The 23,731-nt window shown below is 45.5% G+C and overlaps 1 protein-coding gene across 2 annotated transcripts in view; it reads left to right on the forward strand.

Moving 5' to 3' along the window:
- Positions 1 to 19,030, forward strand: part of WISP1 (WNT1 inducible signaling pathway protein 1) — a 40,025-nt gene extending 20,995 nt beyond the window's left edge. The window contains exons 2-5 of one of the 2 annotated variants that reach the window (XM_025395284.1): positions 545 to 824; positions 8,229 to 8,489; positions 12,800 to 12,993; positions 14,847 to 19,030. In XM_025395284.1, the coding sequence (XP_025251069.1) occupies positions 545 to 824; positions 8,229 to 8,489; positions 12,800 to 12,993; positions 14,847 to 15,146 (1,035 nt within the window). In that variant the 3' untranslated portion in view covers positions 15,147 to 19,030. The remainder of the gene's footprint in view (positions 1 to 544; positions 825 to 8,228; positions 8,490 to 12,799; positions 12,994 to 14,846) is intronic. The other variant, XM_025395285.1, reaches the window with a different exon arrangement.
- The last annotated feature ends 4,701 nt before the right edge of the window (positions 19,031 to 23,731 follow it).

Here is a 23,731-nt window from a genome sequence, read left to right on the forward strand (position 1 = left end):
CCGGATACTCAGAGGGGAAAAACATAATAAAAGGTCAGCGGGCCGAAACTGGTGTTAAATAGGAGTCCTCTGACTCAGAGAGGCCTTAAGAACTCTTGATGAGTGACGGAACTGGCCCTGCAGGTCCTCAGAGAAGAGACATGGGATCCGAGCCCTGCACAGCCACATGACTCACAACCAGCTTCCACTTGCTCAGGGCCTCGGCTTCCTCCCTGTAAACTGAGGCCACCTCACTTACCTTGGGGCTGCAGGGACAATCACTCAAGAAAGGAAAGGAGCAGGCGCTGAGGTGGAATTGCGGTCCCGCCGCTCACCAGCAGAGGGATTCAGGCAATTGGTTTAACTTCGCTGCATATTGGGTTCCTCTGTTCTATTTGTTTTATTGAAAATAAAGGAGATGTTTGGCTATCAAAAGCATGATAGAAAAAATCATTTTCTGAAAACTTTTTGAACAGTATGAAGACAGGAATGCAATGGCAGGTCCCTTCGGGCATTGAAACCCCTGCCTCAGCAGCCCTCCTTCCCCTCTGCCCTTCCCCTGCAGGCCCTCTCTCCAGCCCCTACAACCATGGACTTTACCCCAGCTCCACTGGAGGACACCTCCTCACGCCCCCAATTCTGCAAGTGGCCATGTGAGTGCCCGCCGTCCCCACCCCGCTGCCCGCTGGGGGTCAGCCTCATCACAGATGGCTGTGAATGCTGTAAGATGTGTGCTCAGCAGCTTGGGGACAACTGCACGGAGGCTGCCATCTGTGACCCCCACAGGGGCCTCTACTGTGACTACAGCGGGGACCGCCCGAGGTACGCAATAGGAGTGTGTGCACGTAAGTGAGTCCCTCCATACCTTCTGACCAGCCCCTTAGCACCCCCAGCTCTGGCCCCAAACCCCCCTCCCTTGGCACCCCTACAGCCTTTCACCTGGCCAGGCTTCTGTTCAGCAGGAGATACACCCCATGGTCAGAGGCCAGAGGCTGGGCCCTACCTGGGAAGGGGAGGGAAGGGGAAGGGAAGGGGAGGGAAGGATGCCTGCACTCATCTCGCCTCCAGAACTTTGCTTTCTGCTTTATTCTCAGTCCTGGAAGCACATTCATGGCTGTCCCCAAGGAAGAGGGAGACGCCATGAAATACCTAAGCCTGGTTTTATTCTCTTAGTGGTAGGACCTTTTAATGAATGCCCGTGGCCTACCAGGACACACCAGCATACTATAGAACTCCAAATATTTTGGTAATATTGTAAATTAAAATAATATGGTTTTAAAAATCCAGTAGCCTTGAAAGAATGAAAACCAGTAGCCTGCAGTCATCGCTTCCCACCAGCTACCTACATTTCTCAGTTACTACAGTCACTTTAATTTTCTAGTTATTTCTTCTGATAGCTACTACTATAAAATATGCCTTCTGCTATATCTTAATTGCCTTGATATATCAATTTTTTATAATCTATTAATATTCTAAGATAGTTGATGATTTAGCTCCTCAGTATCACCTGATATATCCCTACCTTCCAAATAACATTGCCATAATATTTGGTTACACAATCATCAGTATTTATAATATTATGACTATGTAAATATTGTTCACTACAGTATGAGATCATGTACTTGTTTGAATTTCCTTCCTTATGATGCTTTTTGTTTTTCCTGGACTTTCTAATGGCCTTTGCTTTTTCTTTATTCTTGGTCTATTATGATATCCTCCTGTTTGGAGGTGGTGGTTGCTGTTGTTGTTGTTGGTTATTGTTTTCTTTGGTCTTCAAGTGCTCCATCATGGGTATTCTGTCCTTTTTTGTTCCAAGACACCTCCTTTATGAAACTTTCTGACCTCCTGCTTCTCTCTGGGCTTGTATTCCCTTGAATTGTGTAAGCATTACCCAAAATACGTGACTCATCAGATTCAGAGAGGTAACTAGGTATTACGATGCAGCAGCCTAACTTCTGAAAACTTCCACAAAGTCTCAAACCCAAAAGTTCCCTTCTTCCCTTAGTGCTGAATCAAGTCTTCCCCTTAACTATGACTCCGTATACACCCCATCACATAGTCACACACAATATAGTCTCTCATCCTCAGCTAACCATTATATTTTTTGAGGTGGATTGTCAATGAGGGTTATGCACGTTGTTTGAAGTCAAACAATTTTATTTTATCTGAACCTCATGGTTAATTTATGACAGTTTCTTCTCTTTTATCATTGGTTCATGCTTCAACTTTCACACCAATCCTTGTGTCTTTGTCTTTCTGTGAATAACCATCCCACTTCTCCCATCTTTCTAATTTTTCTTCTTTTACTGAAACTCGTTAGCAGCCACATAAAAGTTACGTTCAAAGAGAACTTGCAGCATCACCTGCTCAGAATCATCTGATGTGTTGGTTATAAATGTTATTCCTGAGCCCCACCCCAGACTTGTTGAATTAGAGTCTCTGGAAGTGGGAATGAGGATCCATTCCTTTAACAAGACTCCCAGATGATTCTCATGCATGCTAAAGTTCAATAACTGCTGCTAATATACTGTCAGTCATCTGTTCCCTCCCCATAACCCAGGTAGGGAAACCTGGCCTGGACTTCTTACACTAGAACCACCTCCAGTTATATAAGCCTGTCTCATAATTTATTCCCCCTGTGAAAACTGTTCTTCAAGGTCATTAAAAAGATAATTCTGTTCACTGCCATTGCACTAATCTCTAAAGCTGTATTGAGATCTTGTCATCTGCCAAGCACCACTCATTTATAAATGTTCTGTCATGGATTCAAAGATTGTGTGAACCCAGAAACTGCCTGTCCTGCCTGCCTTCCCCACTGGTGGCCTGGAAAACCCCCTTCCCTGTCCTCCTCACCCCCAATCTCTGCATCTTAGGTCCTGCCTTGACCCAGTACAGCCACTTAACTTCCCAACACCATGGGCTTCTGTGTACTTCCTTTCCTTTTATTTTAAAAAAACAAAAACTGTAGGGCAAAGGAGATTCTAATAGATTTTACACTTACCAATGGTTCCCTGTTCATGAAGTTTTGCAAGCATTGAGATAAATGAAACTAACCAGGAGCTATAGAAATTCTCAGAGGCTTCAAATGTTCATGTCCATTGCCAAATTCCAAAAGAGAGCTATCATAAGCTTCATAATAAATTTTTAAAATGTATTTAATACTAAATTTTTTCATTCAGATAGTTTCTCACCGACCCATTACACTACACACACACACACACACAGTTATACATATACACATCACACACATATATGTGCCCACACGTGCACACACACAAAACTCACTAGTGCTCTATTGAACATGTTCCCAGAAGTGCTACCATAGTGTCTGAATTCATGAGACTCTAATGCAGAAAAGAAGAGAGTGTGGGGTCTGCAAAAGAATACACCTCTGGGCCAGAGGGTAAACAGAACAAAGGGTTCCTCTAAGAAACAGTCTTTCCGCAAATGGTCAGCTAAGCCAATGGACAGTTCCCAGGACAGGCTAATTCTGTCCTTGAAGATTTGCATTAGCTGAATAAAGGGTAGAGCTCACCCCAGCTCCCATCCATCCATCCCTCCACTGATTCTTCACACAATAAACATAGGTGAGGCAGCAAACACAATTAGTAATTAGACCAGAACAAGGCAGGTAATAAAAATGAGCAATCGCAACCCTGGCTCATATAACTCAAACAGAGTGTGATGGGTACAATGGCAATGTGGTGTGTGCAAGCCCTGGCTCTCAGAGATCACCCTACTGGGCCCAGCCACTGTGGCCAAGCAGAAAAAAGCTAGATCTTGTTCAGCATGCTTAGTTTTCAAGAGAATCCAGATATATGGATTTGTGTATGATTTGTAAACATTGGCAATAATTCAAAAATATTTTTAAAACCACTCTGTGGGCCAAACTAAATACGTCTGTGGGCAGAGGGTGACCTCTGAGTTACATCGTTTGGCTATTTCAGTTGCACAAACACTACTCAATGTTTAAATGAAGCTGGGTCAGGCCTGAGGGCAGTGTGGTTTGGTGGAAGGATTATGATATTTACAGGCTGACAGGCTTGGGTTTTAGATCCTGGCTCTGCCACTTGCTAGCTACGTGACCACAAGCACATCACTTAAGGAGCTTGATAAAACCAACCCCACATGGTTGTTGCAGAATAAATAAGGAAATGCAAAAAAAAAAAAAAAAAAAAAAGATTGACTGCTCTTCGGCTTGGCTTGCGAGGAAAGTTACCTCAGTCTTATTCACAGTCACCTTTAGAGGAGGGAGCAGGTCTAGCTCCCTCCCCTTCTAGTATGGGCCTAGATCCCCCATAGTGAAGAGTGAGGGAGTAGTAAACTCATGCAGGCTCTTCGGACCTAGACAACTGAGCTGGAATCCTAGCATCATTATCACTCACTAGTACTATGACTTTAGGCAAGCTACTGAACCTTTTAAGTTTCAGTTTCTTCTTCAAGGAAAATGTGACAAAGTTTATATCTCTGGGTAGTTTTAATGTCAAGTGCCTGCTACATGGCAGGAGCTGAATAAGGGGTAGAGCTCACCCCAGCTCCCATCCATCCATCCCTCCACTGATTCTTCACACAATAAACATAGGTGAGGCAGCAAACACAAACAGAGCTACAACAAGGTGTGACCCACTGTCCCTGTTGAGAGTGGGACTGACAGTCCATGGGAGGTGTGGGAAGGGAGGCAAAGCCCCGATGGCAGAGCAAGTTGACTTGAATTCCTGAAAGTGCTTCAGTAAGAGGAGAGCTAACTAGATCACACCTGCACTGCAGATCTGAGATTAGATAACAGGTGGTGAAGGAAACCCAACTGGCTTCACCATCTCGCCTTTGATTAGTTGGAAAGTGAATGAGTTGGCTGACGGGACCATCTGCAGCCATCATTCATCCCACTAGCCTGTGGTGGGCAGGCTGGTCAGAGTCAGTAGCAGCACCTCACTTCCCCATCCAAAGCTCCAAGGAGAGACTGGAGCACCTTCTAGATGCAGTGGTTTTCAACCTTAGCTGCAAACAGGATTCACCTGGGGAACTTTAAAAACACGGAGATTAAAAAGTAAAAATAAAAATTAAAACTACGGAGATCAACAAAGGAAATATACTGACACCCAGGTCCACCCCCGTATTCTGAGGCCTGGCATGAGCATCACAATTTTTAAAAGCTCCCCAGGTTCCCCTGGGGTTCCCGTGTGCAGTTGGTGGGGAGAACCACCGTACTGGGGACTCCAGGCATCCAGCACTGACCTCTCCCTCCAAAGTCTCCACATACAGGGGCAGAGTCCCGGGCTTAGCCCACTCCCTTCTACACACACACACACACACGCACACGCACACGCGCACGCGCGCGCACGCACACACACACACACACACACACTCTTCCTGGAGAGACAGCGTGCAGGCACAGGCAGGGTGACTCAGAATGCAAAGATCAGTGATTCACCCAGTACTTCCTCTGATTTTTTTGCCTTCCTCTGTCCCCTCCTTCACTGGTGTCTGGTGGCAGGAAATGGGCTGTGGAGTCAGGTCCCCTGGGTTTGAGTCCCAGCTGTATCATTCACCAGTTTTGTGACCTTGAACAAATGAATCATTTAACCTCTCTGAGAGCTTTCCTGTCCATCAAAGGAGAAAAATAAAACTCTCTTCATGAAGTCATCGGAGAACTGAATGAGATAATGTATCAGATGGTGCCTGGCACTAGATCAGAGGGTCAGTTGAGGTTAGCATCTTTCCTTTCTACACCTCCTGCACGGATAACTGCACCCCAAGAGAAACAGTAGCCGCAGCAAAGTTCACACAAACCGGGATTCTGCTTCCTGCTGTGGTCACCTTGGACGTGACGCGTCTTCACTTTGCTGAGACTTTGTTTTGCTATATATAAAGACAAAGATGATAATGTGATAGTGTTTCTCTATAGAATAAAATAAGTAATGCAATGCACAATAAAGAGTAGAACTCACCCCAACTCCCATCCATCCATCCCTCCACTGATTCTTCACACAATAAACATAGGTGAGGCAGCAAACACAAACAGAGCTACAACAAGGTGTGACCCACTGTCCCTGTTGAGAGTGGGGCTGACAGTCCATGGGAGGTGTGGGAAGGGAGGCAAAGCCCCGATGACAGAGCAAGTTGACTTGAATTCCTGAAAGTGCCTCAGTAAGAGGAGAGCTAACGAGATCACACCTGCACTGCAGATCTGAGATTAGATAGGAGGTGGTGAAGGAAACCCAACTGGCTTTGGGTTTCCCAGTATCCAATAACAGAGACAGTACTTCGAAAATCTTCATGCCTGCTAGATATTAGGATTATTACTATTATTAATAGCCACCTTTAGGCAATCCCTGAAGGATAGAACTGTTGGCCCACTGCAGATTCCAAACTGCTCCTCCTTGGGTGGTCACTCATGATGTCTGGGGCTCTCTGCCTGTATTTCCAGAAGCTGTCCTCCCGAGAGAGCATGGTGTCAAGGGTGACATCTGGCCCAGAAGTCCCCAACTCTCCCTGGAACTCCAAACTGGCATAACTAACTCCACATAGCCACTCGGTTATCAACCAGGCGTCTTGCGCATAATAGAGAACACTTGAGTCCACCCAGCCCAAACCCTGCTTGTACAAGGAGGACAGAGCATCTTCTTCCTTCTTGACTCCTCTCCTCTCCCCCGCACAGCCCGTCTGTCAGCAAGTCCTGGCAGCTGTCCTTCCAAATCTGTCTGGAAGCCGAGCTCTTCTCTTTCTGGCTTCAGACTGTTCCCTCTCACCTGGGTCTCAGGGTGGTCCCCCATGCTACCTTTGCCCTCTGATCTGTCCTCAACTCAGCACCATGAGTGTTCTTGCAAAGCATACTTTTTGCCATTCATTCAGCAGTTTCTTACTGAGCACCTACTATGTGCTAGGCTCTAACAGCTTTGCACCTTCCTCTGAGCCTACAAGGAAGCCTTCTCTGACCTCCTCTCCTTTCCTTTTCCTTCTTGTCTCCCCTCCTCAGACCTCTCCCACAGCCCAGGCTTGCTCCCACCCGAGGTCTTTTTACTTAAGTGGGCCCCTCCCTACCTGGAAAGCTCCTCCTCCAACCCCTGGGTGGGCTTACTTCCTCACCCCCTTCAGGCTTTTCTGAACATCCTCACCCAGTGAGGCCTTCCCCATCCACCTAATTTAACCCTATTCCTGTTTGCTCTGAGAATACTCACCAGCAGCACTAGAGGCTGCAGCATTTACCCCAAAATAACTTTGCCACAAAATATCTCACGTTTATTATTCTATTCACATCATTCTGGAACACCAACTTTGAAAAACAAAAGATATCAATCTATTTACAGCATTGTGTTTTTAGTAGTGGTCTTTCCGTTTACAAAATGTCGTACTTCTCGATCACTGAAAATGTCAAATCCTAGAAAACCGAGCATTCCTATGCATAATTGTTCTTCAACAGTTGGCCGGGATTCACTTGATGCATCTGATTTTTCTGAAATAGATTATTCTGATGATTCAGACAATTCCCATGTTAGTTCTGTTTAGAAAGAACTCCAAGAAACAGTTTTTATATTTTATTTTTACATCGAAAATCAGTCAGATTTGCTTCAACCGCAAAAAGCGTGTTTATATAAAATTAAATGAGCTCTGGCAGCTAGCTGAACTTTTTTTCTAAACAGGGAAAGGGTTATTAATAAATTTGCAACTGTCTCCCCACTCCCAACTCCCCCTCCCTGCTCCACTTTTCTCCCAGACGCTTGTGACCGCCAACATTCCATATGACCTTTCCACAGCATAAGCTCTTTGAGGGCATGACTTTTGTCTGTTTCGTCCGCTATTGAGTCCCCAGCACCTGGAAGGCTCCATAAATGTGTACGGAATGAATCGAACACGTGTTTCGAAGTGTTCTGGCTTTTCTTTACAAGTCGGTCACCTTCAGAACCATGAGCCCTAATGGCAAGTATTTGTCAGTACCAGGCTTTGTGCCTGGTGCTGGGGACCCTGCAGGGAGCAAGTCCCTTGGGATGCTGCATCCTTCCACTCCCTAGGTGCTGGCTGAAGCTATAAAGGAACTCCCGCACTCCCTCTGCTGAAGTCCCACCAAACACTCAGCCCTGCCCTGTGCACTCTCACACCTCCCTGCCTTTGCCTTTGTGCCTCTGTTCCTCCCCCATGCTGGTAGCCATCCCAGGGATTGGGACGTGGTCCACATGGAGCCCCTATAAAGGCAGCTGGGCCGGCCAGGGGCATCAAGGCCACTGGACCTGACCCGCCGCCTGTGTTTGCAGAGGTGGTCGGTGTGGGCTGCGTCCTGGATGGGGTGCGCTACAGCAATGGCCAGTCCTTCCAGCCTAACTGCAAGTACAACTGCACATGCATCGACGGTGCGGTGGGCTGCACACCACTGTGCCTCCGAGTGCGCCCCCCGCGTCTCTGGTGCCCCAACCCGCGGCGCGTGAGCCTACCCGGCCACTGCTGTGAGCGGTGGGTGTGTGAGGACGACGCCAGGAGGCCACGCAAGACCGCACCTCGTGACACAGGAGCCTTCGGTGGGTGTGGGCCCGAGTGGGCTGGGGGCGGGACCGTACAAATGGGTTGTGGACCCTCCTGGAGCTCTGACCACCATAGAATGACTCATTCCCCAGTCCACTACTTACTAGCTTTGTGACCTTGAGAAAGTCATACCTCCCCTGAGACCCTACTGCCCCATCTGTAAAACAGAAATAATCCCATCTGTCTAGTCTGTCCTATGGGATCCTCCCAGCATAAAACGAGGAGTGCTTTGTAAAGAACAAAGCCCTAAAAGTGCAATCCATTATTATCCTACTAAAGCATTAGGGATGGGTGGTGGAAGAAGGGTAGGTGTGTGGGTACCTGAGGAGAGGAGGCATGAGCAAGACGAGATGGGTCTGGTGGAAGCTTCATGATGACTTGAGGCTTCCCCCTTGCTATGAAGATGGGCGGGCAGGTGAGAGTTCAGCCAGGTAAACCAGATAAGAGGAAGCCCTGGAAAAGGAGGGTGGGGAGGGGCCCAATTGTTTCACTGCTGCTTACTGGAATGTAGCCCAGGGCCATACATTTAGCATGTACCCAATTAATGTTTGTCATACTGGTGGGTGGGTAGATGGATGGATGAATAGATAGATGGATGAATAGATAGGTGGGTGGATGGATGGATTGGTGAAGAGATGGATGGATAAATAGATACATGAATGTATAAATAGATGGATGAGTGGATGGATAGGTGATGGATGGATGGATGATGAATGAATAGGTGGATTAATAGATGGATGGATAAATAGATAGGTGGATGTATGAATAAATGGGTGGATTGATGAGTTGACAGATAGATGAATTGATGGATAGGTGTATAAATAGATGGGTGGGTAGATGGATGGATAGATGAATAGATAGATAGATGTATGAGTAGATGGATGGATGGATGGATGGATGGATGGATGGATGGATGGATGGATAAATAAGTAGATGAGTGGACAGATGGATGAATGGATGGATAGATGATGGATGAACTGATAAATGGATGGATGAATGAATAGATAGATGGATGTATAAGTAAATGGATGATTGGATGGATAGATGATGGGCAAATAGGTGAATGATGGATGGATCAGTTAATAGATGGATGGATGGATGGTGGATGGGTGGATGGATGGATGGATGGGTGGGTGGATAGATGGATGGGCTAATAAGGATCTGAACTAGGGTAGTGGGAGTAGAGGCAGCAAAGAAGGAACAGGCACAAGAGGCATTTCTTCAGTGAGATTGAAGGTCTTAATGTCAATTTAACGCATGGGGTGAAGAAGAAAGAGAGCCAGAGGCTGACTCCCAGGGCTTGCCATTGCCTAGGATCAAATACAAGAGAAGCAGCACATTCGGGCTAAGGGAGATCTACTTAGTTTGAAACAGACTGAATTTAAGGCAGAGTGCCCTGTCCACGGGGTCTTAAGAGGAGCTTCCAGTTTCTCTTTGTGAGGAGGAAGGAGAGGAAATAGGAGAGCTCTGAAGTCATCTGCTTGGAGCTGCTGGTGGTGATGGCTGGGATGGCCTGAGGGTAACATGCAGAGTGAGAGAGAGGGGGCCTGAGGCAGAGGTCTGGGAATGCTGACATTTGAAGGGTGAAGCGGATAAGAGGAGGCATGGAGAAATCAAGAGGAGGGTTGGGATGTATGAAGAAAACCAGGAGCATCTGATGCCATGGCAGGCAGCAGATGAGGACATTTCTAGAGGAAAGTGCTTACCAGGCAAGCAGTAGAGAGCAGTGGAAAAATGGCAATGGAGTGAGAGTTCTAAGGGTATTGGTGGGTTTTTTTAAAATTATAGATGCTAAAGACTGCTCAGGTACGGTGTGGGGCAGGATTTCTCAAGCTCGGCACTGTCAACATCTTGGATGAGAGAATTCTTTGTGGTGGAGTTGTCATATGCATTGGAGGATGTTTAGTAGCAATCTAATGCATGGCTACTAAATCCCAGCAATCTAATCCCTGGGCTCTACCCACTAGATGCCAGTAGCACCGTCTCCCTCAGAGGTGTGACAACCAAAATCACCTCCAGACATTGCCAAATGCACCCTAAGAGACAAAATTGCCAGGTGGAGAAGCAGTCCTGGGTGGATAGGAGGAGGCATGGAGGACAGTTTTGTCCCCAGCAGCCCCAGGGCAGCAAGGCAGCTGTCCCACCACCACCTCCCCAGCAGGGCCACATGAGGGTCACAGGGGAAGCAGGGAAGCAGAAGCTGTCTATCCATTGTGTGTGGCCCAGTGACCCCGTGCTGACTGAGCACAAGCAGAGCCCCTGCCTAGCAGAGGTGACCCAAAAACCAAAGCTTTTATCCTTCTGGGCAAATCCCTCCCCACTGCCTCCCAAGATGCTTGCAGCTCCAGTTCCTGCCAGCCCTGCCCCTCCTGTCCTTGGATGCCTCCCATTTCATTCAAGTCTCTCCCTCTCTCACTCAGTGATTCCTGCATTCGTTCATCAATATTCTCTGCACACCTATAAGCTTGGAAGAACTGACTTACCTTTCCTCTTTCTCCTAATCCTAGTTACATTTCTCTTCTTTTCTGTGTTTATCTTTTCCCCTCTCTTTCCCTCCCTTCATTCTTTTTATTACTTTTATTACCTTCCCTCTGTTTCTTTCTCTCACACACACACTCTTTCTCCTCCTCGCCTTCTTTCTCTCTCTTTTCTCTGAGCTTCCATCTATCTGTCCATCCCTTCCCTCTCTGCCTGTTCCCTCCTCTCCTCATGCATATGTGTGTTTGGATGGGACAGGCCTCCTCTCCTCTGCATTTTGTTCTGTCTTTCTGTGGGCAGTTCTCTGTCTTAACAGCTTTTAACCTGCTTTGGTCTTGAGTTCGCTACCGTTTTCCATTTTTCAGATGGTTAGAGAGCACCTACCATCTTCTAGACGCGGGAGATACGTGCATCAATAGGACCATCCAAGAGTGGGTAGTTGAGTTGGCTGATAGTCAAATGACCACACAGACTCACATTAACTAAGGGCTTTAGCTTACTAAAGGCCAGGGACAACTTGGGTGCTTTCATAGGTGTAAAGTTGTCTTTTCTATCACGGTATGGGAAAGAGATGCTATAGCCAACCCCATCTGCAGGTGGGGATCCTGAGGCAAGGAGGTGTGAGCTAGCTTATTGGAAATTACATAGTCAGCAAGTAGCAGTGCTGCCAGTTGAAGAGTATATGTCCTCTTTTTCCCCTTTTTTTTTTTTAAAACAGAGTCTTGCTTTTTAGACCAGGCTGGAGTGCAGGGGCATGATCTCGGCTCACTGAAACATCTGCCTCCCAGATGCAAGCAGTTCTTGTGACTGAACCTCCTGAGTAGCTGGGATTACAGGCACATGCCACCACACCCGGCTAGTTTGTGTGTTTTTTAGTAGAGATGGGGTTTCACCATGTTGGCCAGGCTAGTCTCAAAACTCAAGTGATCCACCTGCCTTGGCCTCCCAAAGAAGCCCGTATGCCCTCTTAACCACTATGCCCTCGGCATCACTGAAACAAAATGTTAGGTGCTAGAATGTAGCTACTTGCCTTTGCACTTCCCCCAAGTAAACTTTATCTCTGCAGAGGCAGGAGAATGTCTTTTAAAAGTCTTATTTCCGGCCAGGCGCGGTGGCCCATGCCTGTAATTTGAGAGGCCAAGGTGGGCAGATCTCCTAAGCTCAGGAGTTCGAGACCAGCCCGACCAACATGGTGAAACCTCATCTCTACCAAAAATACAAAGTTAGCTGGGCATGGTGGCCCATGCCTGTAATCCCAGCTACTTAGGAGGATGAACAGGAGAATAACTTAAAGCCCAGGATTCAGAGGTTGCAGTGGGCCAAGATCGTACCATTGCACTCCAGCCTGAGCAACTCCATCTCAAAAAATAGTAACAATAATAAAATAAGTCCTATTCCCAGCACCTAGCAGGATGTTTGATGCATACTCAGTAAAAATCTAAGCCCTATTATTGTGTTGCCAGCCCCACAGGCAGCTGTTATTGTTCTAATAGGGAGACAGGCCCAGGGTGGGTTATCTAAGATCACACAGCCTGTAGGTGGTAGAGCAGAATTTGAACTTGGGTCCACCCGTCTCTAAAGATGGGTTTCCTCCCATGCTTCCACACTGCCTCTCTTGATCAGAAAAATACAAGGAGCTCAGAACATGTCCTCCACTCCCTGGGTACCTTTGCTGGTTAGAAGCCAACTTGCTGTCCTGTGGGGAGGCACAGCCAATTTCTCTCTGTTCCCTTGAGTTCTGGGGACCCCAGACCTTAGTGTGGTGAAGGTGAGGGTTGGGGGCTGGTGGGAGCTGTAGATTCATGCAGATTCTGGTCCCCACACACAGATGCTGTGGGTGAGGTAGAGCCGTGGCACAGGAACTGCATAGCCTACACAAGCCCCTGGAGCCCTTGTTCCACCAGCTGCGGCCTGGGGGTCTCCACTCGGATCTCCAATGTTAATGCCCAGTGCTGGCCTGAGCAAGAAAGCCGCCTCTGCAACCTGCGGCCATGCGATGTGGACATCCGTACACTCATTAAGGTGGGTCCAGAGCAGGGGTGGACGTCTGGACTTCACAAGCAGACAAATCCGGATTTGAGCCTGGCTCCTGAACTTCCTCGTGGGAAGCATTTGTAAAGTGGGAATATTGTAAAGTGGGAACAGTTAAGCTCACCTGGTAGATCTGGTGTAACAGCTATTTGGGATAATGCAGGTCACCAGATTGGTGCACTGTGAATTTCACTCAGTGGAAGCTTTGGTAGGCATCATGTTATTAGAATCAGGATCACTCCAGGAAAACCTCAGGGACCGTCAGGAGTGGTCTTCTATAATGATTCTGAGGGATCCTTACCAATTTCTATCCTCCCTTCACTCCCATGCCAGCCCACTCACACAGAGCAGCCACACTGGGTGATATAGGGAGCACTAAATGAGGCTCAGGACCCCTAGAGTCAAATGTCTACTTGCATTAATTGCATGTGACTGTGGCCAATCTCTGCTCATCACTGAGCCCCCATTCCCTCATCATTAAGATATTGGAGTTGATCTCTGAAATCCCTTTCAGCTTTAAGAGTCCAAGATAATTAAAATAAAGCATCAAAGAAAATTGGGCCACATTAGCCTGAGCCCCAGCTTCAGAGTTAAAAGTGGATCTGATTTATCTAATTCAAGTCTCCCTCACTCATGCCTTAGGAGTGGTCAGTCTTTTGTCACATGAAAATCAAAGCAAACAAAACAAAAAATTCAGCAGTTATTCCATTTTTGGAATGCTGATGGTTTCTTAGGGATGTTGAGGCCAGGGTTGCCTCCAGTGTAAAAAAGGCAGCACGGCTCCCTGTGATCCTCTTCAGACATCCAACATCACTGCTCATCCCCTAGACACCTTCTCCAGTCATCTACATATTGATCAACTGGATCCATTTTTCTTCTTCCTTCTCCTTCTTCTCCTCTTCTTTCTTCTTCTTCCTCTCTGATTATTTTTCCCTGTAATACTAGCTTTTGTATTTTCTGCACTTGGTATACAGTAAGCATTCCATAGACATCTCTTAACTGAAAACATACATGGAAAATGTACCGGCTGCAGAAGAATTAGAGAAAAGGTCCTAAGCTGAGTGAGATGGCTCTACCATTACTAGACCAGATAATTCAAGTCCAAGCCAATTTTGATTTCTAACCAATTTTTTTCCAGAATTATATACCCTCAGAGGGTTTCCCAAATTGGGCAAGATTCATGCCGCCATACAGCCTAGATCTAGCATGGTGCTGTACACAGTAGACCCTGAGAACCCTCAATCCAATGGGTTTACTCTGTGCCTACTCTGTACTAGGCATGGAATTATACCACAGAGACACAGAAAGAACAGCAAATCTCAAGTGGCCCATAGCCCAGTGGAAGGTAGAGTTACCTTTTAATAATGTAAATCCATTTGAATACATTGCATATTAAAGGTGTGTGTGAAAGACCACGAGAGGCAAAGGCGGGCAGGGAAGTTAGGGCAAAGCATGTCCCCTGAGCATGGAGTCCCGATGCCAGTTCTGCCACTAGCTAGACAGGGGAACTTGCTTGGATGAAGGAGCTACACAGGCTCCCCATGTTGGTGAAACCACGATGAACAGCCATAGGCAAGACAAAAACGCAGGACAAAAGAGAAAGTGCAGGCTGTGAGATACAACCCAAACAAAACATGTTCCTCTGTGGTCCTCCATTTACCCCTGTGCAGTACACTGGATCTCACTGTGTTTGCTATTGTCCCTCCTTGCTTGAGGATGCTGTGAAGCTGAAAGTAAGGTGGAATGCTCCCACATAGTGAGGAGGGAAAAACGGGGCTCAGGGGAAGAAGGTGATTGTCCATCCTCTGAGCACCCCCACTGAAAGTGCCTTTCCTTTCCTTCAGGCAGGGAAGAAGTGTCTGGCTGTGTACCAGCCAGAGGCATCCATGAACTTCACCCTTGCCGGCTGCATCAGCACACGCTCCTATCAACCCAAATACTGTGGAGTTTGCAGGGACAGCAGGTGCTGCATCCCCTACAAGTCCAAGACCATCAACGTGTCTTTCCAGTGTCCTGATGGGCTTGGCTTCTCCCGCCAGGTCCTATGGATTAATGCCTGCTTCTGCAACCTGAGCTGTAGGAATCCCAATGACATCTTTGCTGATTTGGAATCCTACCCTGACTTCTCAGAAATTGCGAACTAGGCAGGCACAAATCTTAGGTCTTGGAGACTGACCCAATGCCTGTGAAGCAGTCAGCCCTATGGTCAATAACTTTTCACCATTGAGCCTTATTTTGTCAATTTCCCACTCATTCCTAGTTACCCTGATCTGGACCCTTGGCCTCCTTTTCTGTCTTTAACCACCGAAATGACCCATGATGGTGCTGCTCAGGCCCATGCTATGAGTTTTCTCCTTGACATCATTCAGCATCTACTCTAAAGAAAAATGCCTGTCTCTAGCTGTTCTGGACTATACCCAAGCCTGATCCAGCCTTTCAAAGTCACTAGAAGTCCTGCTGGATCTTGCCTAAATCCCAAGAAATTGAATCAGGTAGACTTCTAATATCACTAATTTCTTCTTTAGATGCCAAACCACAAGACTCTTTGGGTCCATTCAGATGGATAGATGGAATTTGGAACAATAGAATAATCTGTTATTTGTAGCCTGCCAAGAGGTACTATAATGGGTAATTCTGACGTTAACACACGAAAACCATCCTGATTCCAAATATGTGTGCACCTCAAGGTCATCGAACATTTGCCAAGTGAGGTGAATAGTTGCTTGATTTTGATTTTTAATGGAAAGTTGTATCCATTAACCTGGGCATTGTTGAGGTTAAGTTTCTCTTCAACCCTACACTGTGAAGGGTACAGATTAGGTTGATCCCAGTCAGAAATAAAATTTGATAAACATTCTTATTGATGGGAAAAGCCCCCAGTTAATACTCCAGAGACAGGACAAGGTCAGCCCATTTCAGAAGGACCAATTGACTCTCACACTGAATCAGCTGCTGAATGGCAGGGCTTTGGGTACTTGGCCAGGCTCTTCCTTGAATCTTCTCTCTTGTCCGGCTTGGGGCTCATAGGAATTGGTAAGGCCTCTGGACCGGCCTGTCTGGCCCCTGAGAGTGGTGCCCTGGAACATTCCTCTACTCTTACAGAGCCTTGACAGACCCAGCTGCAGACCATGCCAGACCCACTGAAATGACCAAGACAGGTTCAGGTAGGGGTGTGGGTCAAACCAAGAAGTGGGTCCACTTGGTAGCAGCCTGGGGTGACCTCTAGAGCTGGAAGCTGTGGGACTCCAAGGGCCCCCATGCTCAGGGCACATCTATTGCAGAGACTCATTTAACAGCCTTTGGTTCTGCTGACCAAATGGCAGTTTCCTGGTATGAAGATAGAGGTTTACCAGTTGTTTAGAAACAGAAATAGCCTTAACAAGGGTTTAAACCTGAAGAGGTTGAAGCTAAAAGGAAAAGGTTATTGTTAATGAATATCAGGCTATTATTTATTGTATTAGTAAAATATAATATTTACTGTTAGAATTCTTTTATTTAGGGCCTTTTCTGTGCCAGACATTGCTCTCAGTGCTTTGCATATATTAGCTCACTGAATCTTCTCGACAGCGTTGAGAAGTTCCCATTATTATTTCTGTCCTTACAAATGTGAAATGGAAGCTCATGGAGGTGAGAAAACTCGACCAGAGTCACCCAGTTGGTGAGTGGGAAAGCAGGATTCAGATAGAAATTGGACTGTCTTTATAACCCATATTTTCTCCCTTTTTTTTTTTTTAGAGCTTCCAAATGTGTCAGAATGGGAAAATTGTCTTTCTAGCTCCTTTTTAAAGGACAAGAATATCTGATTTTCTGATAATTTAGGCGCTTAAGTATCAAAAAAACATGGGACACACAAAAATCCACAAATCCCCTATAGCTTCTCCCCTCTTTCCCATCAGAACCAGCTCTCATCACACATTTAAAAGATGATTCTGTTTACCCAATGCTGCATATTGAATGTTGTGTAGTTATTCACAGGGAATTCTGTGCAGTGTGCAGAGAGATTCCTAAACAGGAAAAGGACTGGGAATCTGTCCTCCTTACTATGACCTCCCCAAAACCTAGTCCAGTGCAAGTCATACAGTGGCGCTCATTAAATACTTGATGAATACGGGAAGCTGTGCATGTGTTCCTACTTTTATTCGAAGCTCTCTTCTTCCAAAGCGACATGAAAATATAATTTTAACAGTCAAAATTTTATATTAAGTGCCTTAGCAAAAGAGACATTTAATATTTTAAAGAAATGTGTATGTATATATACATATATTTGTATATGCATATATAAGAATTCTTGTATAAAGAGAATTCACCCCATGAATGATCTCTTCTGTAAGTCAGTGTGAATCATATTAGATTTTCTTAGAGTGAAAACACCTGCCATCTACAAATTACAAGGCTGGATAACAGCTCACTCCATTTGAAATTCAGTGGAAACCTAAGAGCTAGGTTCTTACTGAATTTGCATCTCAATTTGGGAAACTGAACTTAGCTTTCAAAGATCATAGGAAGTCGGGTTGGAGAAACTAGGGATTATTCTGGCAATGGGTGGAAGAAGGTGGTCAGAAAAACCCAGTTGCCATTGATTTTGAGAAATGGAACTATCTTATGCAGAGCGCAGAGGGCAAGTCTCAGACCCATGGGTTGAAGTCATGGATAAGGAAATTTGGATCCAATGTAATGAAGCTCTTTCTAAGTCAGAATTTCCCTGCAATGGTGTGGCCGGATTCAATAAAAATTAAGAATAATAAATATAATGGAAAAAATCTCCATTGATTGTTTACTCGGTGCCAAGCACTATGCTAAGTTGTTCATTATCTTATTTAATTGTTACAGCAATTTTGAGTATACATCTCTTCACTATTTTATAAATGGAACATCTGGGACTCAGATTTTCTGAGAAGTCAGCCCCCAAAAAGTTAGAGCCCAAACACCAGCTTATTCTATCAGTCCCTGCTCTTGCAGAGGCCTCTAGAAAAGACCTGAATGACTCCTATTGGAGAATCATATCTACAAGGGGCTTCAAATAGACCAAATAGATCATCACCTCTCTGGTCCCTTGTTAACTATATGTTCTGAGACAAAGAAAATGTACCCTACGGGTTAGTTAACCTTGGCTGAGGAAATTTACATTAGTACTTAGAGTGAATTACTCAGGTGTGCTTAGGTGTGCAAAAGAGAGGGAGATCTGAATTCACCAAATTAAATCTTGCTAAACCTTATTATAAGCATTTGATGAGTGCTTAGCATACACCAAGCCTTGTGGAAAGTGCTTTCCTACCATATCTCATTTAATCTTCACAGCAGACCTACAGAATATGGCACTATCCTCTGAGTCTCACAGAGGTTTAATAGTTTACTCAAGGTCTTACCAGCTAGTGAACAGCAGACCAAGACTGGAAACCCAGGATAGTCCGATACCTGAGCCATCTCTTCTTGTGCTACACCTAGTTATTCTGTCCCCAAATCAGAAGGCATGACCTTTATAAGAGGCACTTTACTGACAATAGCTGCAATTTTAACTTTGAAAATGATTCAGAGTTATCAAAGATAGTAGACTCAAATGATATGATTGTCTGTAATCTCGCTAGCCTTGTACCGTGTGTCTATAGCAATTACAGGGAAGTAATCTAGCTCCCGACTACTACGTTGAACTATGTCACTGCTTCTTACAAACTTGTCTTGATGCAAAGCAGCCACAATGTAAACCCTGCATATCTGGGAATCATAACAGTCAACTATGTATCTCTGCGTGTGTATATATATGTATATATCTATTTTCAAACTGTGATTTAATATTTAAATATTCCTACTGCCATTTTTGTGACTGAAAAACTACACATGAGGAAACGTCTTAGAATTTTCCAATAGAAGAAAAATAACACTTGGGCAATCTGTCATGTTTCACAACAGTCCTCATTTTTCTCGTGATTTGTGTAGTGGGGAACATGTTTGCTCAGTGTGAAGGCTTTCATTGCTCAATTTCTCTGTGTAAGGCTTTTCTCCTGAAGGGAATAAACCATCAGCAAAGTCATGTACTGGATTTGGTGGCTTCTCTTGTACCTGCAGTTGTTATGAGACAATGATGGAGCATTGAGCACGTTCAATAAATGTGCAGATGGTGGAAACGAGGTCCCAGACACTTTATATAGTGACATTAAAATGGCTAAAAAAGTTTGGAAATGGGTTTAGAAACACAAAGTTTAGAACTCAGAGAAGACAAGGGCTGCCAATGTATCCGGGCTGGAAGACACCTCATGTAAATATAAAGTGAAATTGTTGGCGTTTATTCATTCACTCACTCACATATTCAGTGTCTTTCTACATCTCCAATGAGACTGAGTACTGTGAGGTCAGGGACTGTAGCTGCTTCCTCTGAGCCTAGCTCAGAAGCAGGCACATGTCAAGAACTGAGTAAGCAAGGATCAGATGGATGGACAGAATATCTATTGCCAGCTGCCTTAGGAACCAAGAGGAGGAAAAAGAAGCATAAGGAAGGGTGCAGATGCAATGGAAACAGTCCTGACTTTGGGCCTCAAATGGATCTTGATATCCTTTTTTCCTTACTAGGCTCATCTGAGCCTCAGTTTCTCCAGCTGTGAGAGTTAGAAAATGATTGTACCTACCCCTCAGTGGGATGCATATTTCATACAAAGTTTTAAAATACATTTTAGAATACTAAGCACTTAATAAACTTAGAACATTAAGCACTTACTAAACACATCTATTATCAGCTGAGTTTCTTTATAAACTGGGGGTAATCAGCAAGGCTGCAGTAAGAATTAATGTCAATGTGTGTGTGTATATATTTAATTTATTTAGCCCTTATTTAAAATAGCAAATGTAAAGAAAACTATCTATACTCCGTTATAGTGTCACTATCTATACTCAGTTGAATGCTCTTTTACCTCAGCCATAGACTGCTGAGCCCCTTAATTTTTTGCTTTTTATGTTTTCATGTTGTGCTGTCACTTGATTTAAAACCCAGCTTCTCTAAAGCAGGAAGGGTGTGTTACACTTCTCTATGGCTCCCAAGCCCGACACAGCACACAGCATATCTGAGCTGTATGGACCGATGTGCAGATGGCTGGGGCAGATGAAGTGAATGCCTCTTTTGATACCTCTTGGCCAAATCCCTCTCATCCATTTGCCCCCACAACACATGAAGAGAGTATAAAAAGTCAAGAGGAGGCTCCATTCCAATAAAAATATAATCGTCACACGAATTCTTTCTAGGAACACCTCTATCCTGAAACATATTGGTTTCAAAATTGGAACTTAGATCATGGTGTCCTGTGGGTGCCTCAGATTGAGATGAATGTATAGATGTTAGGGCAATTTTTTAGGATATCAGGTGGCTGAATTGGGGGGAAAACGGGATTTAGGGGAAATGGCCAGAGCATTTTATTATGAAGCATTTTCTTTTCAAAAGCATATTGCAGAGATGCCAGTGTTCTCCATCACCCCTACTGACAAAATCGGAATGCAAAGGCATCCTCTGTATTCAGAGAACCAAATTCTAGTTGAATCTGGGTTCTTTCTAAATGTAGGAATGAGCAAAAATGACTTCTGAGGAGACAAACAAGCTGTCACGAAGCCCGTGCACTGTTTCATGTATTTTATTCTGTAACGAATGTCTCCAGATCTCCAGCCTAAACCTCACTGCTCTTGTTTTTCACACAACCCTAACAATGTAGATTTCTTAGTCCATTCCATAAAAAGGGAGAGGAAGCTGCCCAAAGCAGGCTTATTGATAGCAGAGGCCAGCCCGGCAGCAGAGGAGGAGGTGGAAAAATTAAAAGCCAGATGAAAGATATAAAAGCAGGTCATCTAAGTCCGAGTGGGACCATCTAATAATGGAAGGACAAACAGCCGCCACAGTCAGTAACAACCTTATGGGCATCCACAGTCTTAGTTAGTCCCAGGAATTTACTGATGTTCCACAATCCCAAGACATCAATAAGTGGGGGCATGAGTCACGTGCTCAGTGAACGGTTTTAAAAGACAACAAGACAACAAGGGATTTAATCCATTTTAGAAATGGCTGGGCAAGCGATTTAATCTCTCTGAGTCTTGGTTTTCTCATCTATATGAAGCAAGGAAAACTCCTCACAAATAAATAATAAAAAGGTGAAATAATCTATAAAGTACACTACATATTATTAAAGGAAGTATGCATCTGTTAATTTAACAAAAGTCTCCTGTTATGTGCTTTGCTCTATGCTGGTCCTGTCGATACAGAAGAAATCTCACCAGCCTGGCCAACATGGCGAAACCCCGTCTCTACTGAAAATACAAAAAATTAGCCAGGCATGGTGGTGTACCTGTAGTCCCAGCTACTTGGGAGGCTAAGGTAGGAGAATCACTTGAACCCGGGAAGTGGAGGTTGCTGGGAGCCCAGATCACACCACTACACTCTAGCCTGGGTGACAGAGCAGGAGTCCATCTGAAAAAAAAAAAAAAAAAAGAAGAAGAAGAAGAAAAAGAAAAAAAAACAATCCCTAGTTTGCGGGAGGAAGGACACCCACAGTGACATGTGTTACAAATGCTAGATGTCCCATCTCTGCATGGTGGTGCCTGCCTCCTGGCGAGGGCTGGGCATTCAGCAGACACTTCTCAAAGCAGGGATGAGAAAGGGCATGTTCTGCCACAGTGAGCTTTGCTGTCAATGGGCTTAATCATGCAACAGATATGCCCAATTCATCGCCACAACGACATCAGTTACTCAGACGCCCGCTGCATGCATGTGGGGGGAAGGGCGCAGGGGCAATGTGAGCCCAGTCACAGTTAATTAGACAGGGAGTGGCACCTGAGTAGAGCTGGACCAATGAGATTCTTCCCCTTAAGAGACAGAAAGACCTGATTAGTTTTGGGTTCAAGAGCCAAAAGGTCAGGTAGCCCCTGGGTTAGGGCCACCATTTTATGCTTCAGAGTTACAGAAAAATCTGATCTTAGAAAGGAGACGGCTAACTCCTCCCCAATCCTGTCTCCCACCCCATAGGGCCAAGCCTCACCTTCTGCTCTTGGATTCCATATGGGGCACTGGCGAAGGGTTTCCACGTAGCCTAAGAAGCCCAATATAAATACATAAGCCAATGGATTTAGGCCAGATCTAGGGGTCAACCCAATGACTTTCTTAGGGAAACTGAAAAGGGCCAAGGACAGACCCTGCACATGCTAATCTCAGCACACACTTGGCCTCCCAGGGGCTGCTGAAACCCAAGAATCGGAAGATTTGAAACCAAAACAAGCATCTAGGAGACCAGAATCAGATCCCCAGCTGGCCAAACAGACTTTGGGTATGTATCTCTAAATAGCACGGATACATGTAAACACCGGCAACAGTTTCTTCCTCGCAGAAGCCAGACCACAGCAGGTCTCTGTGCCACACTGACTCCTCAAAGCTGGCACAACCCCCCTGCTGGGATGCTTCCTCACCATCCTCGCCCTTTCCTCCACCACCCACTTTATCTTAGTTCCCGTCTCACACAGGACACAAAGTAGGAAAGGCACTTCTTATGTTTGTTGAATAATCATGAGCCAACATGCTCCTCCCTCCCCTGACTTTAAACAGGGCTTCTTAACCTGGGGTCCCTGGGCCCTCCAAGAATCTATGTATAGAATCCAGAGGGCCCTGTTCCCAGATGGTGAAAAAAATGCATCTTTGTTGTTCCTGACCACTAATTGCAACTTAGCATTTCCTTCTATCTAAATGTAGGCGACAAACCCTAATAGTATCAGCAGCTGTAATCCAGATAATCCTCTTATTTCAATTGCAGCAGATAGCTCAAAGTACAGGACTTTGAAATTGCAGCGATGTTGAGGTCTGCTTCCATATTACTGCTGAAGAAGTGCATGTGATTAGGTCACACAATAGTCACATTTGGATAATTATACTTCTCTACAAGTGGCTTTTTTAGTCTTACGTATTTTATTTTACGCATTTAAAACTCTTCAGAGGAGGAGTCTGAAGTCTTCTCTAACTTATCAATGGGACCATCCGTGGCACAAAGAAGCCCAAGGACCCTGCCTTCCCCTCAGCCCCTGCTGGGACAGGATGCAGTTGTAAAAACTATCACTCCAGGCTCACCTCCTGCCACGTACAGCTCACAAGGTCATCTGCCCAGGTCTACACTGCACGTTCCTCACAAAGAGACATACCAGGCTGGATGCAGTGGCTCACTCCTGTAATCCCAGCACTTTGGAGGCTGAGGCAGGTGGATCACCTGAGATCAGGAGTTCAAGACCTGCCTGACCAACATGGTGAAATCCCGTCTCTACTAAAAGTACAAAAAATTAGCTGGGTGTAGTGGCACATGCTTGTAACCCCAGTTACTCCAGAGGCTGAGGCAGGAGAATCGCTTGAACCCAGGAGGTGGAGGTTGCGGTGAGCTGAGATCATGCCATTGCACTCCAGCCTGGATGACAAAGGCAAAACTCCATCTAAAAAAAAAAAAAAAAAAAGGACACACACCATCCACCCTCAGTGCTGGTGCCCAAACTGGCCCCTCTGCTGGGAACGCCCTCTCGCTCTTCTGTGCTGAGGTGATGTCCCCACCTTCTTCCAAGTCTAGCTCCTAAACAGCAGGGCTGTGAACTACGGCACATCCACCTGTTGCACGATGGTGCAGACTTCGAAAGTGTTTACAGCTAAACATTTTACAAAGCCTAAGAAATTCTTCAAGGGAAGTGAAGAAAAACCAACACAGAGAACAGCATGAGAGCTGTTCTCAGT

This window comes from Theropithecus gelada, chromosome 8 (genome assembly GCF_003255815.1).
Source record: "Theropithecus gelada isolate Dixy chromosome 8, Tgel_1.0, whole genome shotgun sequence".
NCBI classification, from domain to species: Eukaryota; Metazoa; Chordata; class Mammalia; order Primates; family Cercopithecidae; genus Theropithecus; species Theropithecus gelada.